General features: G+C 39.6%; 1 protein-coding gene and 1 long non-coding RNA gene across 5 annotated transcripts in view; one reads left to right on the top strand and one right to left on the bottom strand.

The window, feature by feature from the left end:
* Positions 1-4,443: 4,443 nt before the first annotated feature.
* LOC139753385 (uncharacterized) lies at positions 4,444-20,540 on the bottom strand. Of its 4 annotated transcripts, XR_011713704.1 has the most exons (8): positions 12,929-20,540; positions 12,349-12,455; positions 12,133-12,192; positions 11,115-11,172; positions 10,696-10,897; positions 9,854-10,524; positions 5,652-9,624; positions 4,444-5,389 (listed from the first exon to the last, which is right to left on the bottom strand). It is a non-coding gene; the product is annotated as an uncharacterized lncRNA (long non-coding RNA). The 4 variants fall into 4 exon arrangements; XR_011713703.1 differs by lacking the exons at positions 12,133-12,192; positions 12,349-12,455; positions 12,929-20,540 and having other exon boundaries at positions 11,115-12,126; XR_011713702.1 differs by lacking the exons at positions 12,133-12,192; positions 12,349-12,455; positions 12,929-20,540 and having other exon boundaries at positions 4,444-6,487; positions 6,595-9,624; positions 11,115-12,126.
* Positions 20,541-20,859: 319 nt separating this feature from the next.
* Positions 20,860-25,435, top strand: part of LOC139753384 (zinc finger MYM-type protein 1-like) — a 42,652-nt gene continuing 38,076 nt past the window's right edge. Inside the window, exon 1 of the mRNA XM_071669819.1 lies at positions 20,860-21,805. Coding sequence (XP_071525920.1) covers positions 21,368-21,805 — 438 coding nt within the window. The 5' untranslated portion in view covers positions 20,860-21,367. The remainder of the gene's footprint in view (positions 21,806-25,435) is intronic.

Here is a 25,435-nt window from a genome sequence, read left to right as displayed (position 1 = left end):
GTCAATGGTGAAATTCTCAGTATTAAGTTTACTACAGTGTTATTTCCTTAGAATTGGCCACAGTTGACCAATCAAACTTTTACGAAAATATGTCAGTGGAAGGGCGGGATTTTAGAGAAAGCACCTCCTGTGAAATAAATCTCCTCGCCTACGGTTAGGCGAGCTTTTTATATATTTTCTTAATTATTACACTAATTCGGATATTTATATCGATATCATACGCCAATTCAGCTGTCAAAAGGCATTAGGATAGGATTACTACATAAGGGGGTCTGTTCTACACAGCGTAAGATTTCATCATTAATAATCATCTAAGCTCCTTACTTACCTCTCGACCTTATAACAAACGAGTCATTTCATATCGAAAGATGAATCATATTAGTGAAAACTGCTAATGCCCCTCTCTTCAGTAATCATTTAAGGGTCATGAACGATTTCATAAGAGAAAAGAGATCATACACCTAGAACCAGCAACTCTTCTCTCGGAAACATGGAGGACCTTATCATCACGCATAGACATGGAGGAACTTACTGTACATTACTGCGAAGCAATCTTCATTTTTTTTTTTTTTTCCCCGTGCTGAAGCTCGTGATCCGATTCCAATTTTCTTCGTTGATGAAGCTCCTGATCCGATTCTTTCCCCTCTGCCGATTTTTTCCATCATCAGATACGTTTTTGGCCACTAGAACACAACACAGAAGTACGAGCCTTCCAGCTTGCTGCTAGATGACAGGACGACCCTTGGGTGGGATGGTTTAGCTCAGGGGTCAAGTCAAAAGCCAGTCTGAAGTCGTTTCTGGCAATTTTTCTTTTCTTAGCCACAATCTAACATTTTCTTAAAAATCAAAATGATCAAAACACACCGTATATACACAGATGTGTTTGAAATAATCAAAATGATTAAAACACACCGTACATACACAGATGTGTTTGAAATAATCAAAATGATTAAAACACACCGTACATACACAGATGTATTTGAAATAATATTATCGGTCGACATAACACTTCTTGCCAAATAGTATTTAATGTACTAAGCGCCTCAGGGTGTAATCCATAACGCACAACACACACTAAGCAACTGGCGCCTTGTGTCACTCTTCAGCCTGAACGACTGTACGAGAATCGTGCTCTGTATTTACATAGCCTGTACTGTGCAACTAGTTATGAGAGAAACTACAAAATACAAGTCTTTATGAAAAAGTGTTAGAATGATAAAGGAAATGGTAAAATCCAGCTTTTGTATAATGCACAACTGGTCGAGGGTCAGTGTTGCAATGCCAAGAATCATATCCTGCAAATTTATGAAAGCTGAAGGATGCAAAATTATAACCAATATATGCAAACTTAGAAAGTAAAGGAAGAGCTGTTGTGATCTAATAACACTATATACTTGCTAAAATAGAAGCCCACAGAAGAAACAAAACATTCTGAACCCTGGAAATACCAAGTAACAGTTAGGATGCTGAAAATGTCATAGAATGGAAAAATCTTGTTCCATATATAAGAACTATTGTCTCCTCACATCGCAGACTGATTTTGTATTGTTCATGTAAGTCTCGCGCTCAATATCAGTGCTTCAATAGCAGCAATATTTGTATATTTTACACCAATCTTAAGTCACTCTTCCAACCCGTCGAAAGTAAAAATACTGCTCATGTGGACAAGTCACGGCCACTTCCCCTGATATCCCCTGGGGGTCGCAACATATTTGAGAAACCATTTCATGTGTTTATTATACAATTGTTGTGATGTCGAAAATACCAGCATGGTATGAATGAGAAATTCTATATTACTAAACAGTATTACATAAGACAACTAGTACAATCAGGTATGTCAGACCCCATATACTCAACGGAACTGATAGAGACAGTAACATGATTTTATGCTATGACTGAAATGGGTAAAATCACCATTTTACACATCTACCCCCCACCATCAAAAGCCATAGGAAAAACAACTTCAACCAAACCAAACCTAATTTGCTGTATGCCCTATAGAGTGATAATACCAAGAATTGGAAAGGGGGGGGGGGTCAACCATCTGGAAACATAAGTGAAAACAAGGGAATCACTTATAAAAATCAAAAGAACCTCTTAAAAAAAATTCACTTAACTTCCACTAGCATCATGAATTCACAAGAGTTTTGTAGTTCAGTAAAACAATATGAAGATATCATGGTATCGTGTATATTCTGCTCCCTACGTGTTTACTTCCTACAACCACAGACACACTTTCCAGTCACCTTAAATGGACAGTCTCCACCAATGAACAAAACACTAACCTCTCTAGACGTCACAAACGATACACTGATGAATTCACTTCCAACACTAGTAGTAACATGAATACGAAAGCAACACAAATGCATCTCAGAACACGAACTGGTACCAGATGTGGACAAGAAAAAGAATCCCTTAGTATCTTACACAAACAATTCATCCGCTCCACTTTATACTGTGCCTTGCTATCCTGACCTTCCACTTTCTCAAAAGCAAATGTAAGAAAGCTGCAAATCACACAAAATAGTGTTCTACGAACAATCACTGGCTGCCTAGCAACCATAAACACTCAAAACCTTCATAATGAAACAGAGATCCTCCCGAAACAGACCCACATTAACATGCTCGTCACCCAGGTATACGCAACCCCTCAGTACAAATAAAAAGCTTACACTTCAGTAACCTATACTCACAGCGAGTCAGTTGTGTGCTGATGACACGGCATTGGTGGTAGATTCTAGTGAGAATGATGTCTGAGTTAGGGAGGGTGTGAAAGATGGAAGTCAAGTGTGAATAAAAGCAAAGTTATTAGGTTTAATAGTGCAGATATACAGGTTAGTTGGGGGTGTGAGTTTGTATAGAAAACATTTGGAAGAAATGAGAGTTTTAGATATCTGGGAGTGGACACGGCAGCAAATGGAACCATAAACGCAGAGGTGAGTTATAAAGTGTTTGGGGTTGAAGGTTCTGGGAGTATTGAAGAGTGCGTGGAAAGAGAGTTTGCTCTTTGGGAGGGCGAGAATGGATATCTGAAGTGAGTGTAGTGCTATTGATGTTGTATGGTTACGAAGCATAGGATATAGATGAGAATGTACTGAGAAGGATGCATATGTCGGAAATGAAATGTTTGAGGACAATATGTAGTGTGATGAGGGTTGATCGAGTAAGAGAGGTATGACAATAATAAAAGTGTAGTTGAGAAGGCTGGCTGAAGGGTATGTGCTGAAGTGGTTTGGACATCTGAAGAAACTGAATGATGAGAGGTTGACAAAGAAGATATATGTGTCAGAAGCAGAAGGGACAAGAGAAAGGGAAGCCAGTTTGGAGATGGAAGGACGAAGTGAAAATCATTTTGAGTGCTCAGGGCCTGAATATGCAGGAGGGCGAAAGGCGTGCGCGGGATAAGAGTAAATTGGAGCAATGTGGTATACAGGAGTCGACGTGATGTCTATGGACTGAACCCTGGTATGAGAAGCCGTCGGAGGAAACCACTAAAGGTCTGTTGTCCCTGGTTTTGGATAGGGGGTTGTGGTTTCGGTGCATTACACATGGCACTTAGAGAATAGATGTGTGCAAATGAGACCATTCTTCGTGTGTTCCTGGTGCTACCTTGCAAAACGTAGAAACAACGAACAATTGTGTGTGTGTGTGTGTGTGTGTGTGTGTGTGTGTGTGTGTGTGTTATAAAGGACAGGTTTCATAAAATTTGAATTTGGCGGATAGGTTGCAATTTTAGCGTATTGTGACAGGGGTAGCAACATTGTTGGGCTAGCGGAGGTAAACACGTGGTCCAGCTCTCTAGGAATTATTGCCTTAACGGAAACAGGAATATTGTGTTCTAGCCTAATGGAGGCGGAAGTTGGTTGGCGCAGTGACAGTGAGGGAATACTTCATATGAGGGAGATAGGCGTCCTTTTGGACGTCCCAGAAGTACGTACAGTCAGGCCTAGCCCTTCCTGTTAGCGTGGAATGGAGCTCAGCCATGGTGTGAGGTGAAGCACCTTGTCTTACAAGATGGAGCTTGCAACCAAACAAGATACCTAGACCACCAGGTATATATATATATATATATATATATATATATATATATATATATATATATATATATATATATATGTGTGTGTGTGTGTGTGTGTGTGTGTGTGTGTGTGTGTGTGTGTGTGTGTATATCTAACGCCCTGAGTGAAGAATTATGGTATGGGTTACGTAGAGGATGGTAATCTCACTTATGATAACTAATGGGTGAATACAGTAATAAATTGGAATTATGCACGAGACGGTCAAAGCGATACTGGGATACATATGCCGATTTTCTCTTTTCTCAAACGATACCTATTAAAGACCAACCATTCTTGAATTTATAATCTATCAGCAAGTTTAAAGCAGTGACCATAGCAATCATATTGTGTCCGGTGAGAGGAATGTGGCCACAAAACAAAAGTACTTATTTCTATTTCTTTTATTTAATGAAAGTGACAAGGTATCGTATCATTCAACAGTGTTCAATTCTTATTTTCTTTACATACATAAGGAAGGCACTAAAAGGGAAAACACTTTTTTTTCATTGCATCTTTATTCATTAATAAGTTCAGCCATCTGCAGCACAGCACCGGCCGATACATTCTTGAAAAATTCCAGATATGTCAGGAATGTGGATGAAATGTGCTTGTTGAGTGCGAGGTGAGATGGACAGTGATGAAACACTTGTGACTACGTTAAGACTCATAGACACCATGATGAGCACATCTGGTTGGAGCTGGTTGAAGGGACATAATTTGAACTATGACGGTTTATCGCCATAGCGAGACTTCAATGCATAACATGGGAGCCAAAGGAAGCAACGGCTTCATCAACAGTACATCCAGGAACAATGACAAGTAGTAGGTGGAAACTTGAAGATTCTCCGAGAAACCAGCACTGCAACGTGGAGCTTCAATGGCTGAAGAGCGTTCGAAGAGACTTCTTGGGGATTGGGAATTGTACGTGTTGCACAGAAAGGCTAATTTCAGCAAATATCCAATATGGCTGAGGGTACTATTAAGTTTTCTGGGCAACCATTTTATAAATTAGAAAATTTCCAAGTTGAACACTATAACAGTCTTGACAATTTTAGCATTTAAACGTAATTTTCATAGTCCCCGAATCAAAATCCTTTGAAGATGCTGGTGTGCATTCACATTGTTGGAGTTTTATTCCCGTTTCCAATGTGCAACGCTTCCGGTGCAATACGGTCGACTGCTCTAACACCTCAGAATGACCACTCGTCTGCCTTGCCCAGTCTCTCCTCATGTCAAATATACCTCGGCTCGCTCCAACCAGCTGTTCGACCCAGCAAGTCACATACATCCTATGATGGCTCCAACCAGTCTCAACAATTAAGCCAAATGACCTGGAATTGGTGATTTTTGTTGAAAGGATGTTTACTTCGTATGAATAGTTTGTGGCCTTTGTGAATAATCTAAAAAGTCAGTGAACGAGGACACTTAATGATTCACCAATATATACATAACTAGACAATAGTTTGGCACATTTACTAAATGAACTACCATTGCAACTTGTGCTTGTGAAACATTACCGTGATAATCATACTTACCGTGCAAAACTGAAATGATACACATACCCTACCTTTAGAAGATGACTCTTCAACTTACATCATGGAGATTATAAAGTATTCATCGCCGATTTTCCTTCCATCATATTACAGTAGAAAGTACTTTCTTTCATTATGCAGTCATGTTTATCTTGCGATACCAATAGATAGTTATCAAAGTTCCTTTCCCAATACACAACGCAATGCGACCAAGCCAATCCCATCCTCTTCAACGCTGAGGGCGATCTTTCCCAAACCTGCTGGCGACCAAGCCCATTCCATTCAGTTCTCATAACACTGAAGTCGATTCTCCTCCTCTCTCCCACAACTGGTGGCGACCAAGCCCATCTCCATTATCGCTCAAGATCATCCTCATCTTTGCCACACCTTGTTAGCGAAAAAGCCCATCCCATTCCATTTTCTTGAACGCTAAAGGCGATCTTTCCCTGAACCTGTTGACGACCAAGCCCATTCCATCTCGAACGCTAAGCGTCCTTTAACCCCCAACATCGACCACGCCAATCTCCATTAACGATGAAGGCGATCATCTTTTCTCCCACACCTGTTGGCGACCAAGCCCACCTGCAATGTTGAAGTCGATCCTAATCCAACCACACCTGTCGTCGACCAAGCCCATCTCTAACGTTGAAGGCGACCCTCATCATTCCCAAACCTGTTGGCGACCAAGCCCACCTGCAACGTTGAAGGCGATCCTAATCCTTCCAACACCTGTCGTCGACCAAGCCCATCTCCAACGCTGAAGACGACCCTCATCATTCCCAAACCTGTTGGCGACCAAGCCCACCTGCAACGTTGAAGGCGATCCTAATCCTTCGAACACCTGTCGTCGACCAAGCCCATCTCCAACGCTGAAGACGACCCTCATCATTCCCAAACCTGTTGGCGACCAAGCCCACCTGCAACGTTGAAGGCGATCCTAATCCTTCCAACACCTGTCGTCGACCAAGCCCATCTCCAACGTTGAGAGACCTTCATCTCCAAACCTGTTGGCGACCAAGCCCATCCTATCTTCAACGTGAAGACGATCTCATCTTTCCAACACCTGTCGGAGAGGCTCCATCTCTCCTAGTATTTCCCACGCCTGTTAACCAAGCCCATCCGATTAACGATAAAGGCGATCATCTTTCCGAAAACCGGTTGCCGACCAGGCCCATTCCATCTTCAACACTAAGCCGATTGCTCATCTCTCCCACACGTGTTGACGACCAAGCCCATCCGATCACCGATGAAGACGAGCATCTCACAATACTGTTGCCGACCAAGCCCATTCCATCTACACGAAGCAGATTCATTTTGCCACCTGCAACACTGAAGGCGATCCTCATTTTTCCACCTATATGCGATCGTCTTGCACGCCTGAAGATAATAATCGACCTCATCTTAAAGAGGACCAAACAAAACTCCTCCTTCCTTCACGCAGATACAGATGTAGCCAGTACTCTACAACGAACACTGAAGGCGACCAAAACGTCGCCGTGTCGTCGTCGTCTTCATCCAATCAAGCGAAGAGAGACAGAGTACAAATCCTGCATGAGCAGAGATAGCGACCAGAAACATAGTTATGCTAAATGATTGGCTGGTGATTATTATTCCCTTAATCTCGCCATGGAAAATGATTAAGACGTCATCATGTTTCCCTTCCCAAAGATAGAAATTTATACCTTATAGGCTTAAAGTACTTAGAAATTTATACCTTATAGGCTTAAAGTACTTAAATAGTAGAGAATATGAGACTTCAATTCCTATTAAGATTCATTAACCTTCAACACTACAACCTACAATAGATTTCACATTAAGAACGATAGGGTATAATCCAAGCAAGTAGCAAGCCATCTAAATGCTGAACAAAATAATGGAGATAAACTTGACATCATGTGAAGGACAGGCGATCAATCTTCCAGAGACTTGAAGAGTGTATCACGTGACTGCATAAGGGACATCTTCATCCTCTACACGTGTTGTAACCAGTCACCTGCATGGCAGCTGCCACCATTAATTTGGCAAGATAGCTGAACCCTTCTTCCTCTACACGTGCTGTAACCAATCCACCTGCCACCAGTCATTTGGCAAGATAGCTGCAAGTCATGGTAAAGCTTATAAATATCGAAAATTGGCCTGTTATGGTTCTAAGGTTATTAGAGGGTTATGTTTCAATTACCTTAAATTCCTCATAGTATGTTCACAATTATTTGATGTTAAAACTTTTAAACATTCCAATTCACATCAGCGAGATCCAATTCACATCAGAGAAGTGTTTCCGCTTCAAATCTTCAGTTTAACTTTCAACGTCAAAGAAGTCTGACTAGTTTTTGAGATCATTCTTCAATTAAAGTTCCATACTATCTACCTTTTCCTAAAGTATTTATGCTTAATACTTTAGTTGTGAAATTGATCATTTCCCTACAATTGTTTTACAATGCTGTCACCTTATGTAACGTGCACCACTTTTAGCAGTCTACTTTCAATGAAGCACTATAAGCAGCTCGAGTACAAATTTCATACTTTCTCAATGTGATCTTATGAAGCAATATAATCAGCTTGGGGAGCAAACTTCACTTTCAAAGCATTGCAACTATTTTTCTATTATCGAACTTATTCTTCTGAATATGTCTAGAGTACTTTATATACAACACGGACTGTCTCCTTTCTTTAAAAAAAAAAAAAAAAAACCTTGTTAGATGAACACGTCTTTTCCAAACATAACATTGTCAATGTTTGTTACGTTACAAAATAGGTAGAAAATCAAGAGGGTCATTCACAGGTAGAATTACCTATCAGAGTTCATGTCAAGTCAAAGAGGTTTCAAAGTTATTCATCCATCATTAGAGAACGTAGTGTATAGACAAGGTGGTATAGATATATTGTTCATCTTCAGTAAAAGACCTTTCGTCGAAGGTTCGACATGGAAAATAGTCTTCCTGTAGCCTGTGCCAATATAAGATTCGGAAGTCTTCACTTCACTCTAGATGTCATGAATAAAAAGGATTAGATATATTTTCATATGGGTTCACAAGGGATTTAACCCTTTTTAGACTCGTTCAATACAGAGTATTGTTAAAAGATAATGCATCATTTCAGATCATGATATATTAGAAAAGTTAAATCTGCCGCCTTCTAAGAACTGTCCAGTCCTTCAGTGTTACCGTAGTGTTCATAACGGTACTTTTCTTTTTCATTAATCTCCTTGCTCATTCAATACAAAGTATTGTTCATGATAATAGAGGATTTCAAATCAAGAGTCGATAACAAAATCAAAGCTGTCGCCTTGTAAGAGGAGGGAATAGATTCACCTTGATCAATATCTAACCGGCATAGTTCTATCAACAGAAAAATAGATGTGATCAGATCTACTCCAAATATGGTTCTCTCTTGTTCCGTTTTTGATGATTAGGCTATTTGATCCTTAGGTGGTAAGACAAACACAGTAAAAGTAAGGAAGTGGAGTAGGAGGAGGGAAAGGAGGAGGGAAGTATCTTATGAGGCCCAGGATCATCTCAGTACAACTTTTTACAGAAAAAAAAAAAATCGTTAATTACATCAGTTGCCCATGATTCCAATTCATGTCATCTCTGAATGGGGCACTAGTTACAAGGTTCGATCTTGCTTTATACATCGAAATTTGCCTACTGACAACCAGACAAGTCTGCTACAAATTCCGAAACATCAAATCCAAGAACTTGTCTCCAGTAAATAATCTTTTTCAAGCAATTCAAAATTCCCGATTAGCCAGCTTTACATTGAAATAAAAAAAAATATATATATCGCTAAAACATTACAACCATAACTTTCTCCTGAGAATGGAATTTAATATTTTTTAGCTATCCAAAGTCCCATAATTTCTCAGTAAAAAGACAACCAATTTCACCCCCAAAAAAACAACTGTCTACTAATCCTCCTTTCATAAGTGGAGAAACTGTCGTCAGGTGACTCAAGTCAGCGTCGTCTGTTTGCGCTCAACAGTTTTGACACGACGAATTGTCTGTCAGAACCTCAGTGCTGGATCTACCACAACCCTGCAAATAAACGTAAAGTAAAAATCTAAGAAATCTACAAAGTCGTACAATACTAGTCATTAACAACCAGCAATATGGTATTAATTACTCAGTCGATATATATATTTCACAAATATATCAAGGTATTAAATTAATTACTCAGTAGATATGTATATTTCACAAATATATCTGATAATTATATTAATCAAATATCACCTAGTTTTACTTCAACAATATTACAATAACTAACCTTAAACTACTATGACGACAGAAGTATACCGCCCAGCTCCCGGCGCTGCTGCCGCGATTCCCCGCATGGATTCTGCTTGTAACACCTCTATGACGACGGCGACATAGAAGTGACACCCCGGAGAACATCCCGTTACGGCCTCAAGCTGTTGCTAATCGTCACCATCAACTCAGCCGAAGTCATCATCGATCACCCTCCAACGGCCGCTACCGCCACGATTTCCTAAGCTCACCTGTTACTCGCAGCGTAACCTTGGATGTCGCCAATCACTGCCCTGCTAGGACTCCCAGCGTGGCCTCAGTTGACCAGTGATTCTCACCATGGCTCTGATGCCATGATGCGACTCAACACGGCCCCTGTTGACCCACTGTGACTCTCAGCGTAGCTTCCTTTTTTCCTTGCCTCAGCTCCCACGTGGCCTCGGTTGCAATGTACCAGTGATAATGCGACAGACGTTCATCCTTACATTTCAGACCTCAGACATCTTATACAGCAAAGACTCCAAGCCAAAGTAACGTCCGACATGCCTAGCTTCCCGCCGTCTTCAAAGTCGCTTGAAGCGGCCGTTGCCAAATTAACATCAAAACTTTATCAAGTGCGCAGTACACATTCCTTCGTTGCAGTTATTCCAGTTATTCAAGAAATCTATGATGGCGCTTGACAGTACATTCCTGAAAAATAAAAATACGTGATTAGAAATTAAATCACTTGACAAATGACCAAAGACTGTAATTGCATGAGAAAATTAATCAAATAATACGAAAATTATAGTATGATATTCTTGATCATGTTTTAATGTTTTAGACTCTACAAGTGCGTTCTTAAAGTTTTAAAATACAAACCTTTGATGAAACGTAGCCTTGAATGATGCCGACTCCTTTCAGAAGAGACGTCGACATAGCCATATTCTAAGCATTTATTGGTTCCCCAGATCCTATCTCTCAACCTCATGATCTAATACGATAGTCTCCCAAAGCTTCGTAACAAAACTCGTTAATGACTGCTTCGACATCCAGCAACCGATCCTAGCAAGCGTCTTGAAACCTTTAAAATCAAACAAATATGTATTACCTTACTATAACCAAGAATAGTCGTTCATGTGTGAAATTTAAGGACTGCACACAAAAAATTGGCATAGGGCAACATGTTAAGAAAGTTTTCACTCACTGGCTAAGCTTTAAATATAATTCTATTAACACTTTATCCAATTATCAACAAAACTGTTAGATCATTTAGTTCAATATTTTGCCATGACACTCACCATCAACTGTTTGTTGTTTGTAAAGGTTGCAGTGTGTCCAACTTCAGTATCCTGCCAACTTTGCCAGTATTATTTTACTTGGAGGAAAAGTCCCACCCTCTCTCCCACTCTCGTTGTAAGCCTACTATATTAGGTTTACAACAGAGTGACCAACACCCATGAATAAACCCGGATTCAAATGAATCCAAATCAACTGAAGTAACTCAGCCATTCCTCCAAGTTTACAGTATATATCAGTCAACAAATCTGTATGCAGCAACATTTCGAATATACTAGCATTACAAATAAACATATGGTTTTTAAAGCTACAACTTTGTGAAAAAATATAACGATTCTTTTTTTTTTTTTTGTTTTCTTCAGTAAAAATGTTATAACCAAATGTTTAGTAATCAGTTAATGTAACTACTAAAAACTTAAGTCAATCATGAAGTAAATAAGTTGTGTCTGCTTTAAAAGTCTACAATAACATTTTACAAGAACTAATTAATAAGCCATAATATGAACTAGAAAATTAATATGTCACAAATATAGCATCCCGTTACAAGCCGCTGGAAGACATTTTCCATATACAATGCACAATGTATTGTTACAAAAGTACGCAACGAATAATGCATTCACACCACTTTCATTACCTTAAAAGAAAACTAGGTCATAAAAGTAGTTCACTGCATCATTTATGCCCACTTTACCATCAAAAATCACCCGGTTTATGTTTTGTATACACATCCCCAAACAACACTACCTATCCCTCAAATAGTTAAAACCTAATATTACAAGTATAGCATATATAATGAACTCATGGGAAGATATTCTAACAGGAAACTATCCCATGTATAGTCTTATAACAGTTCTCATCATTACGTTATTTCATGTATGCACAGTCTATTATCTATTCTTTCAAACCCATTTGTATGAAGTTTTGCACATGTCAGTAACATACGTACGAATCTTAACTGAACTAATCATACCGATTTAAACCTCATCACAAACAAAAACTGTATTGAACATCAATAAACACCTATAAAGTTATTGGTCCCGATGTATTCTTATTTGCCGAGCTACCTGATGAAATCGGGTTCTGAAAAGTGAAATAAAGAAAAAAAATTGAAGGAAGATATTGAGCAATGACAATTCATATGATTCCATCATTACATAAAATTATATGTATCAACTGCTACATAGAAAGAAAAAAATAGAAAAAAAAAAAAAAAGGCCTTAGGAACGTCTTACTAACCACTTGGGTTTATGACAGCATAGACGTGATTCTCTCCGTTCATGAGTTTGGAGACAACCGTTGATTGCAGTCTCGACTTTTCACCAGTCAACATAGCCGGTCTGTAACTAAAGAACTTCCTTACTGAATCCCCCCCCCCCCCACCACTTACAACTATCCAAGCCACAAGGTTCCTTTTCTATGACTGAGAGCTAAGAGGAGCCCAAACAATTCCCTTACACATCAGTTACTGACTTCAGTCCTTCACATTGGAGGGTTTCAACTGTATGCATATCCCAGATGCATGTATTTTTATTTCGCCATCACCCAATGTCCACTAACAAATTATATTGCAAAGTATCTCAAAAAAAAAAAATTAAATTCTTAAGATACAGTTACTGTCTCCTAAAATCACCCAAACTTTATTTTCACTGTCCACCTACAGCAATCTCTGACTGAACCAATTGTTGAACTTCATCTTAAGTGTTCTAATGCATGAACTAACTTCATCTTAAGTGTTCTAATGCATGAATTGTCCCTATAAATGGTTACCTAATAAATCGACAAGCCCTAATACTAACTGGAACATCCAAGCACATACCAGTGCGTGTGGTTCAATTGCTGCTATCGCCGACGTTGATAGGCTTCACCACTTCACGACCTTCCGCACTTTCTCTACCTCGGATGAAACCTTTTACCGCCAATCCTTTAACAAAAAACTTTGCTTTTTCCTACCTAGACTCACGTAATATATATCTACTGTTTACTTTGATAACATTTTTCTTATTCTTGAACATAAAAATTTTCAATATTCAGCAAGATGCTTTTTCTAAACATGTACAGAAAAACAAAGATCATCAGTAATTAATGCAACAGACTGTTCGACTAGAATTCACAACTTGTAGGCACAGCTTTATAAAAAGCAATCACCAAACCTTTCACAAAAAGGATGATTCTTCACAGAGAACTGCTAGAAAACTGTCGGAACCAACAGCTGCTGCCGGGCAGACAAAGCTGTCATACAAAATAAAAGAACATTAGTCTTACCCCCCTCCCCCCTTCGACCCATTTAATATACATCTCTGTACACTTGACAGTACAATACATTCATCATTCGGACAATGAATCTTTAATGCATTACAATTACAAGCAAAGCTTGGATTACACCATTCACTTTTATGCAAACCCTGTTAAATTGTTGGAACAAAATTGGGTATTCAAAAATTGAGTAAAATCACATACCACCAACTATAAAGGATGCACTACAGCATATATGCCGGCAGAACATGCAGACTCTACTGTGAAAGGAAACCGTAGAACGCCTGTGATGCGCCATGCCGAGGGTAGTGTTGGCCATGTCTCCTGAGAGTCTAAACAAACATGTTATTTACCCCTCCCCATCCCACCCCTTGAAACAGTAAGCCAGACACCCCTCCCAGAAAGGCTAGCAAATTGTATTAGTTAATTAATATCCACATGACTATTTGCCATAGAGAGAGGAAACTTGGAAAGACCGAAATGAAACTTACAAAACACATAACAAGGAAAACACAACCGTAGATCAGCAAGTGTAGCCGTCACTCACAACCAAGATGTTATACTGCCATGAAAGCTGTTGCCCATATCTGTTCAGAAAGTCTAAACAAAGTTATTTACCCCTCCCCTTTACCCCTTCAAACAAGCAAATTAATCTTTTTTTCTCATTCCTAGTTAGAATTAACTAGCACTACCACACCTGTTAGAAAATTATGCAGGCATTCCATTTAATAACAATAAGCTGTGTAATCAAACGCTTTTAAGCGCAAAAAAAAATCCGACTCCACGGGTGGATATATCACTCAGTGCTCAGTTGAAGGTTAATAAGTGTGGCGTAGAGGAATATACACAGCGACGCATGCTGAACGAGTATTACCGAATGGAGAGCCCTGTCCCATCCTACTTGCTAGAACAAACTCACATGGATTATTGTATTTGCTATAGCCTCATGAAATTAGAGCAGACTTTCACCATCCAAAAAAATGATGCAGTTTGTTTCTATTTTCAAACAGCACCCATGATATTCTTGATCGATATCAAGTTGAAAGTATCTAACCAGACCATTGCAAGATTACAATTTTCCATGTAAACTCCAATGGGTATATGAAATATAGTAATACTACCGAAGCCAATTTAAATGCATTACTACCAGCAAAATTTCAGGCTTGATCATGCTACTTTAGGCTATATATATATATATATATATATATATATATATATATATATATATATATATATATATATATATATATAAACGATCATGAGTCAAAAATTACACTTCACACGTACACGTCGAGTACCTTAGCATATTTCAAATCATCACGGGAAATGCAAAGCTATTAATAACGATGCCGCAATGTTGCACTCAAATGGATTTCAAATAAAAAAAAAATCAGGGCTCAATCCAACTGCTCTCAAAGGTGTATAACTTTTTATCGTTAATTCTGCCACCACTCCAAAACAATCAAAGCTGTACATCTATAAACTGTGAATGAAAACTAATCACTGTAAAAGTGAAATACTTTTAAGGGTCAATTTCAAGAAAAACTATGCTCAAAAACGAAATACCTGTAACTGCGTGGATGCACCAAATATATCAAAGACTGATAATAATGATTTTATAAAAATCGGTCAAGCCTACCTTCCACTCAATAGTCCAGAAGACGAGAGCAACACATTCTTAAGGTTGAAAAAATAACATGCTAGATTCTCCTTTAATTACAAACAAACCTACCACTGCCTTCGACGTTTTAATCAGCTTACTTTCCAAATAATTTGAGTTTGGACTTACATACATTTCACCATTCTTAAGAATTCATAACAATCTTTGCAATGTGCCAATAGATGAAATCAACGAAAAAATTCATTTTCTGTCAACATGCAACATCTTAATATACTTTTTTTTTTTTTTTTACCTGTGTCGTACTATGATATCTTGAGGGGCGGCGACAAGTTGTAACACAAATATGGGGAATGCTGACCAAAGCGACTGTGTACATAAATGGAAAAATGGATGTTCTAACCGCACTGGACCTGCATCACGAGAACGATCACAAGGCACAGTCCACCGAGTCGTGACCTACTGGAATAAATAACTTTATCTGCACCAACACTCCCAACCCAAAAGGTTTCCCTTGTGTCGAATGAAAAATTCCGTCCATTGCCTCACCAATTACGCAAACTTGTCCAAATTCCTATGAAACTTCCCTCTTAAGTTACAATCAACTTGCATCTACCACAAACAGCAGCATACAGTCAATCCTAAAAGTAGGTTCAATCCAATTTTCCAGTTGTGCCCTAAGTAGGTTTAATCTAATTTTCTGGTTGTGCCCTAAAAGTAGGTTTATTCCAATTTTCCAGTTGTGCCCTAAAAGTAGGTTCATTCCAATTTTCCAGTTGTGCCCTAAAAGTAGGTTCATTCTAATTTTCCAGTTGTGCCCTAAAAGTAGGTTCATTCTAATTTCCCAGTTGTGCCCTGAAAGTAGGTTCATTCCAATTTTCCAGTTGTGCCCTAAAAGTAGGTTCAATCCAATTTTCCAGTTGTGCCCTAAAAGTAGGTTCAATCCAATTTGCCAGCAAGTACAATAAAAAATGCTCACATTTTCTAAAACTGTCCTAAAAGTAGGTTCAATCCAATTTGCCAGAAAGTAGACAATAAAAAAGGTTTACATTATTTCTAAGTCTTCAAAGTAGGTTCACTCCAATTTTCTAGTTAGGTGCCCTATGAGTAGGTTCAATCCAATAAAACGGCTCTACACAAGCTATCGCAAAAATGCATTACAACCATACTATCCATTCAGAAAAATGAGTAGAGTTCAAACAGAATCTCTATACAATTCACAACACTGCACAACTGGTACGAAATTCGCAATCCATGACACATATCAGTACGTTTGTCACCTGTAACAAATGCTCTTTACACTCTCCCACTTGCGTAGGATTGCATCTTCCCGAAGACCAAATCATCGACCACCATCTGGTGTCGGCTGATGACATAGGTAATGCTCAAACGTTTCTATACATTTTCATCGGAGTCCTATCCAGTTTTCCTTTCACCCTAATTTCGATAAAAATACTGCAACCCGCACTACTAACATACTATAACTTTCACTCCATGTTCCGTCCAAGAAATATATACGTTCACATAAAAGTGACGTGGCCTAAATATTTCCAAAATATCCCATTTGACTGGGGTCCAAGGAAGTTATAACTTCAATATAGCAAGTGTGCAACTGGAATACTTTGTGAAATGACAAATTCGACTAACTAGTTCGTGCCCGATTCCGTGCTAGCTAACGAAATTCTTTTCCCTAGCTTCATAAGCATACACTTCACTTTTCAAACATCAATATAATTTGAATCCACACGATAACCGACCAAATTCTCAATACTGTAAACATGTTCACCCTAAAAACAATGAGTACCGCACAAGATATAATTACCTAGGTTTACCTGTCACTGATGTGAAGATGTTAGACAACTGAAGTTCAGGTACAGCTATTGAAACAAGTCATTCATCAAGGAACCAACTAAAGTTGTTATGGCCTCCAGAATCATACCACTTGCTGGACGAATCAGGGACTGGTGCACTTGTTGTGGTTCCCTAAAAATAAAATCAATATTCACCCCATCCCCCCTCACCCTTACAATAACTACATATCCTTTATATGGGCATCTTTAATCCTTTGGCCAGCAACAGCATGCATGTATTCTACTAATTACACAACTTAGTTAATCTTTTAATTTCTGTAATTCGAATGAGTTTACGATAGCATGGGATCCTTGCTTGCGAACTACTGTGTTACCTCCAATTCTCAGGACTTATGAAATCCAAGGCGAGGAAGTTGTGTCAGAAGCAACACACTGGTCATGCAGTCCAAACTTCAGTACAGGAAACAGGAATGCCAGCCAGCAAGTGGAGAGAATATTCGGTGATCTGCTGCATTCATCCCGTGCTACCCTTGCAAAGAAACATCAAAAACATGCCCTCTCCCAAACCAACTTCATCGTAAGCATCAAGAACATTAATTCTTCATGTTATTTATGGCAATCTCCTAAGTTTAGGACAAAACTTAAAAGGTTATGGAAATAAAGTGCTAATCAAAGCCATGCTAAATTCAGCACAGATTGAGTCCCAAAAGCTTACGAAGAGATATTGCAAATTTAAAGCTTTCCAAAACTTCAAGCTGATGCTGTTCCCATAAGATGGGGTTGCATTTCAGCGAGCCGAAACTCGACTCAGCCCTAAGCTTAAACGAATTAGCAGCTATATACTAATAGGGGCTTTAAAATTCTAGAGCTACTGATGATTACCTAGTAAATCATCATGCTATACCTCTACGTAAGTAGTCTTACACACAACAATCATTAACAGGTAAACAAGTCAATCCAAACGAAATTTTCCACGAAAATTACCTGCTCATATATCGCCAGGTGTAAACAGAAGTGCGCCCTTCAAGTGCAAATTAAACAGCCATTCCTTCTATGTCAGTAAGTGCACACACTCCAGTTCAGCAATGCACATCAATCTGTTATATCAAGCCATTCATCTCCCCTAAATTCTCTACAAAACCCATCTTCCATGCAACATTTTTTTTTAGCGATGTATATACAAACATCATTTACAATTTCAACTCTTAAACCAGTTATCACTGGGTGATGAGAACAGCTACAAATGTAAACCCTATGGAAAGCAAATGTGGCACCTTAAAATGGCGAATCAAATTTCAAGCCCAACTCCAAAGTTAGTTATCCACGCCGAGATAAAACAAAAAAACCACTGCAGATTTCTCTAACTTGTGATATCAAGGAATTTACTTGATATTTTTTGCCTGCCCATCTATTTGTTAACAACGAATCACCTTTCCCACAGTAGTATAAAGCTTGGGCACATGCCTCTAATGGTAGTAACTTATCTCTGTACACGACCGCTCATCTGCAGTCCCCTCATCACCAATGTTGACGTGCTGCCTTGGTGAAAAGTGGCCAGAGCTTTACTCCAGGTGAACAGATCAGAAACCGATATCCATGCCGTAGAATCTTTAACAGTACCCGATAGTCGTATCACTCATGGTCTGGATCTGCAAGTATTGTTATTTCCCTTCCCATACAATTCCCCATTATCTCAAGACAAAGGTATAATGGAAAAACTATTTTGCAACCTAAATACAAGGTAATTTGTAAATGTACAAACCACTTTTCATATTTCCTAAGCAGAGCAATCCTCACACCTGTAGCTGTTTTCGTGATCCCGGTGACAGCTCACAGAAGGCGAGGCTCGCTGTTAATGGCACCCTCAACAGGATATGTGCAGTCTGGAAGTACTTGTTTAGTATTCCCACCCCGATACCCCAATATTGCTACCACATAACTATTCAGTCTGTTAACAACAATAACTGTATAATGCATGGCATCTGAATTAAATCCAATGTGCATTTGCAAAATTTTTGATTCCTGGGAGCATTTTCCAGGGTATGGGAATCGAACCCAGAAATTCAAGCGTAAGATTTCATCTCCAGCGCTTGCGAGACTAAACCAAGATTACCTAATTACATTAGGGGTAAAGTCAACGTTATCACTCAGCAGCAGAAATTTGCTCATACCTATACCAAGTGCCGAGACCGTCGAGCTCCGCTTCCGGTTGAAACTCCACCACTAGCCGTCATAAGCGGGATGGTTACAGCCCATGGGATGAGAGAGAGTGTAAGAGGAACGGTGATGGCAAATTCCGTTATATTACATGGCGCCATAAATCAAAACGAATTCTAATTGTGATAAATATGCTTCAGGCAAAGCTATAAATATACACAAAACCCGTTAATGGTGAACCAAAGCTCAAGCAAAAAAAAAAAAAATCGTTCCACATCTCTGCAAATCATTATTGTTCCTACTGTAAATACAGCATAAGAACAGTAAAACATGGGTTATAAAGGGGGATACTTAGTACCACTGGGACCGGGATGCGAGATGATCTGGGACATTGCAAGATGATCGGGGACTCCTCGGCCACAATCGGTCAGGATGGCTGTAACACAGACACACGATAGCCTTACCCAAACATACAAAAATAAAGACGTGCTCATTCTATACAATATGCCAGAAACGTTCAGGTAGTACTTTAAGCTTGCGACGCTAATGGCTTTACATTCAAATGATCTTTTTTTTAACGCCAGTAACGTTTAGAACATTTAATCAAGTGCTGAAACGTGATTATCATAATTCACTTTACATTAAAAAGGTGAGTGATGTGGGTTATGATCAAGTTAAATGCGAGGTAAGTTTACATTAATACGTGACACATCATACAACACAAACATACGAAAACGTCTCACCTTATCTCCCTTAACAGCCGATATTTCACTTAATTTTAATACCACGAAAATATGCTGATAATACGGTCGTCATTTCCATGCCGGCGTGGGGTCTACTAGTCTGAAAACTATAACCGGCAACAGCATAGAAAGAACGGCCTAACGAAATCACTCATTTTTCAGATATCAAAAATTAAGTCATTCCTAGCTGCTTGGGAGGTTCAGCAAGGTTTTCAGAGCATACTGCTTTACGATGTTTCACATCCTTTGCAATTACCGCACATTTTCTTTCTTCACAACCATCACCATTTGTCATCTTATCAAATGAGTGTAACGAAAATGTTTCAAATTTGGCACCGCCACTCTTAATGAATCCTCTAATGTATGTCTACACATTGCAATATCACTCATTATTTAAAGCAATTAGCGTCGTATGGCTAACGTAAAACTTCCGCGTTCAAACGCTCGAGAAAGCTAGAAACATCATAAAAACAAGAAAAACTGCACTGATAAACCAATATATCCGTGATGCCAGCGGTGCTGCGTAGACAGGACAAAGCTGTGTATATGCGGGTTTGCTGCAGGCTTGGACACAGGAGAACACCAAAGAAGATATAACGAATCCTCAGCTGCCGGGAAAGGAAACAATTATCTAATAAACTGCATTACGTTTCAAAGCTTATCACTATTTGACGAAAGTTCACAATACGCTGCACCAAATCCTATTCACTATTCAAACCCAAATCTAAAACCGAACTACAAACGGAACCGATGCTGATACAAATACAAAAAAAATATATTCTCTAGCTGTTCGACGTGTGTATCTTCCGAAGTCCAGGGTGGCCTGAAAGTGACGGGCGTTCAAAGGGTGCGGTCTTTTATACAAGGTTACCGCCCTAAAGCGGACTCGGGATGCTCGTGTGTTACTCCGCGACGGTGAAAGAAGTAGATCCTCATATAAATCAATAATTTGCAGAGAATGACGATTTGTGAGAGCATTTATACCAATCGTTTGTTAAATAATTAATTTCTATTTACGAAATTATGCATAAAGTACTTATTTTTGGTAAATATAATATTGCAACATATGGAATGTCGCGGAGGGATGTGTGAGCGTGGTGGTGATGCGGCGCGTCTGGGAGCAGGGAGGGCGGGCGACGAGGAAATGACGTCATACAGACTCGGGACCAGCTTAGTCAGCATGGCCTCCCACGCTGCCATATTTTTTTTTCTATAATAGTCACCGAATGCCGTTTCATATAGCTCATAATTAATAGATTTGAATGAGACTCAGGAAATCCCATTTTCCTGCCAAAATTTAATTCTCTTAATGTGATCATGGTGATACCACATGTGTCAAGTCTAACACCAGGCTGCGTAATATCCCACCGGCCAGGAGAATCTTACCGCAATGCAGTCTTTCTGCATAAAAAAAATTGGAGTAAACATTCATTACAGGTTACTTTCGACAATGAAAATGGGGCATACTAAAAAAAAGTAAAAATGATTGTGGCGCACACATGCAACATAGAGCCAAAAGTCACTGTGCACCTATACTACAAAAAAAAATACGATCAATTCAGTATTGAAGTTAGATAATATGGCTTACGTGACTTTTTGACACGTACTATGACCTCTCGTCCCCCCCCCCCCAAGATCTCCCTCCCATCCTCCACCCCTGCCTTCCTCACGCAATGTCACTTCAGTGTTTCTTTGAACGCAAGCGTGTCCGGATGCCGACAGATGTTAATTTAGTGAAAATGGTTTTGTCCCTCGAGGCTCGAGTGTTTTTGGTGGAACAGGTATTACGCAATGCTGATCAATATACGGACGAAGTGCAGCAGAAGTTTGCTGAAAAGTACCCCGACATTCCCGTGCCACATCGCAACGCAGTGCGGCGGTTAATTGCTAAGTTCCGTGAGACGGGATCGGTTGCGGACGCTCCAAGATCCGGGAGGCCGACAGTAATAACAGAGGAGAACATATTGGACATCTCCGATCACTTAATGCAAGACCCGACCAAGTCCCTTCGTCAACTGGCACAGCAGACGGGCGTCTCGTACAGCAGCATACGTAGAGTACTGAAGAAACACCTACACTTGCATCCTTACAAGATGCAGTCCTCGTCTTCGGTAGGTGCACAGTCACTTTCGACTCACCCTTGTATACACTTTAAACACCTTACCTCACACTCCCACTGCCCTCTACTTACAGATCCCTCCCTCTTCCCCACCACCTACCCAACAAATACACCACTGACTTAACACATACACACTGAAATAACACAACAAGCACTGAACAGTCGACCTCCCAGCTCATTATTAAACTCCAATCAACCATGAGGAACGCCCATGAGAAACCACACTCCCCACACAAACACGGGCCACACTCCCGCTTACGCTCTGAACTGCTGTCATCCATCACCACAAGACTACACACACCGTTGCACCATAACACCCAAGAAGTAAAGTATATATGTGGTTTCAGTGCATTATGACATGATAGCTAGAGACTGAGTGTGAACGAATGGGGCCTTTGTTGTCTTTTTCTAGCGCTACCCCGCACACATGAGGGGGTGTTATTCCATGTGTGGCGGGGTGGCAATGGGAATGAATAAAGGCAGACAGTATGAATTATGTACATAGGTATATATGTATATGTCTGTGTGGGTATATATATGTATACATTGAGATGTATAGGTATGTATATTTGCGGGTGTGGACGTGTATGTATATACATGTGTATGTCGGTGAGTTGGGCCATTCGTTCGTCTGTTTCCTTGCGTTACCTCGCTAACGCGGGAGACGGCGACAAAGCAAAATAAATGAATAAATAAATAAATAAATAAATAAATAAATAAATATATATATATATATATATATATATATATATATATATATATATATATATATATATATATATATTGGAAAGGATCACAATTTTGCGCGTGATCAAGTATATTCCTATGAGTCCACGGGGAAAATGAAACACGATAAGTTCCCAAGTGCACTTTCGTGTAATAATCACATCATCAGGAGAGACACATGAGAGAAATATAAGTCAGTTGATATACATCGAAGAGACGAAGCTAGGACGCCATTTGGTAAACATGTGATTGTCCAAGACAGACAACGAACGTATCATAAACTTATTATGTGGACAAGAAAGTGAATTGTTTACAAATCTTATCAACAATAAAGTTATCCAATTTGTATAGACCCTCACTAATATTAAGGTTAGAATTTAATAATTTAATAATAGAAGATTCAATGATATTTCTCGTGGTACTAGAGTTAATAACTGAGTTGGCATTACTCCAGTCAATACAATGATCATAGTTTTTAACGTGATTAAACAAGGCATTTGATTCTTGTTCTGTTCTTATATTATATTCATATTGCTTAAGTCTAACAGAGAGATCCTTATCAGTCTGACCAACATAAAACTTATCACAATTTCTACATGGCACCTTATAGAGAATTTTCTAGTGAGTTCCTGATTAAGATATTCTTTATAGTACTATTGTTGCTGAAGGCAACATTTACATTAAAGGATTTAAGCAACACGGGAAGTAAAGTAAAATTATCATTAAAAGGGAGAACGAAAAGATTCTTGGTGTCATTGGGAGGTTTGGGCTCAACTCTATAAAAGGGATTTATCAATGAAAGATCTAGGGTACTTTAAGTTATATCCAACAGAATATATCTTCTCAAACTCATCATCAATAAACTCTGGACTGCAAATACGTAATGCCCTAAGGAACATAGATTGAAATGATGATAATTTAACTGTCATGATGAGATGACAAAGTGAAATTATCATCATTTCAATCTATGTTCCTTACAGCATTACGTATTTGCAGTCCAGAGTATATTGATGATGAGTTTGAGAAGATATATTCTATTGGATCTAAGTTACATTACCCTAGATCTTTCATACAGTTGCTACAAATTATGGGCAAGAGAAAATTGCACCACCTGGCTAGACACCGGCAGCTGAAGGAATCGAATCTCAAAACAACCCCCGGGGTATTCATTAGACGGACTAACTATACAAAGGTCAGCTCTGATTGGTTGAGAACAAGAAATAGGCAAAGTAGACCCTTGACTTCAACCCGGACACGCCCCCATCTCGACTGTGACTGGCTAGAGACTGAGAACAAGAAGGCCATGAGTGAGGTGCTGACGAGAAATGAGCGTTCGCCTACCAGTTGTGACACCACTAACCCGACTGCACGTATGCCCACCACAGCTCACACCGTCCACTATCTAAGCCACGGATATTATGTGTACCTCATTCACAATGCTGAGTCTATAGATACAACCCAACACACACACACACACACACACACACACACAACACAACACAACACAACACAATTTCGTAGCACTATATTTCCACGTCTTGCTGGACCGATGATATAAAGTGGGCATCTTCCGCTGTTCCTCCGATACTTGTAAGCCAGCGACAAGTGGGTTCCTGTAATCATGCTTGGCTACAGTTGGTTCGTCGTGGTCTTCGGTTTTCTTCCAGATATGTTCGGCTGTTTTAGGGATATTAAGCTACTCTATCTTGTGCCGGGCGTGGGACAACCGCTCCTCCACTGTGGTGGTGTTGTAAGGTGGTTTCTCTTCAGTGGCTCATCGAATTAAATTACTTTGGATGGTCTGGAATGTGTGCATGGTAGTGCAGCTCACTGTGTGGAGTGGCACTTGGTGGATATTCCAGGTGCGGTCTTACTACACCAGGCACCGTCTTCGAGTTATTCGGGTGTCTTCATTAAAAGCATAAAATCTTAAGTTTCGCTAGTGTGTTGCAGGCTGCCTCTCTCTCTCTCTCTCTCTCTCTCTCTCTCTCTCTCTCTCTCTCTCTCTCTCTCTCTCTCTCTCTGATTTTGTTTACTTTGTCTGTCTTGCTACTCCATCTTGGGCTTTTTGACTTTTGTAAGGTGTGTGTGTGTGTGTGTGTGTGTGTGTGTGGAGGGGGGGAGGGCAACGATTATGATTTCTTCATCTTTGACAATTTTCTACCATTATTTCTTACCATTATATTTTCTACCGTTACCACTAGCACCATTATCGTTGTCTTTATTCATCATTTTCGTAATTACACCAGATATTTCCTTAATTCGTTTCGTGTATCAGTCACTGTGTCGCGACTGCGGGTGGTGAGGTGGTAGAGTAACATTTGATGCCTTCCTCTTCGGCTTCGTGTTTGGGAACCGACGAAGCTCTGGTCATCCATCCAGTGGAATGTTTCCACGTGATCTTTCCGAGGATTAACGAGGGTCTGATCAAATAATCATAGTCACTGATGTATGACCTTTTGAGTCACGACTACGTCCTTGAATCTTACCTCCTCTACAATGGCTCAGACATTTTTTTTTATTTCTTGAAATATGGTTCTGTTGTTTCCTTTGTGATGGATTTATCATTTAATTACTGCTGATTTCAATGTTCTTATCCGTACTCCCTTATAGGGAGCGTATATAGATCGTCCCTGATGTCATCATGTGAAAGTAGGGGTTAATATTGTTCACTTTAACGTGTTATCTTCCGTTTAGGTTTCAGGGAAGGCTGCACAAAAGTCCTCCCCAGTGTCTAAGGCTATTTTCCCTCAAACGCACTCCATCCCTCAGTCAGAATGAAGCTGTATCATCACTTTGCTGTCTCGGAGCTGTGTTCTCGTGCGGTACCAGCCGCCCTCCATTCTCCTCACCCCGCACGATTTCCGAGAGAGGGAAGCGAAAGGGTGAATACCTG

The sequence above is a fragment of the Panulirus ornatus genome, chromosome 14 (genome assembly GCF_036320965.1).
Source record: "Panulirus ornatus isolate Po-2019 chromosome 14, ASM3632096v1, whole genome shotgun sequence".
In the NCBI taxonomy this organism is placed as follows: Eukaryota; Metazoa; Arthropoda; class Malacostraca; order Decapoda; family Palinuridae; genus Panulirus; species Panulirus ornatus.
This window is presented reverse-complemented; position numbering and strand designations above follow the sequence as displayed.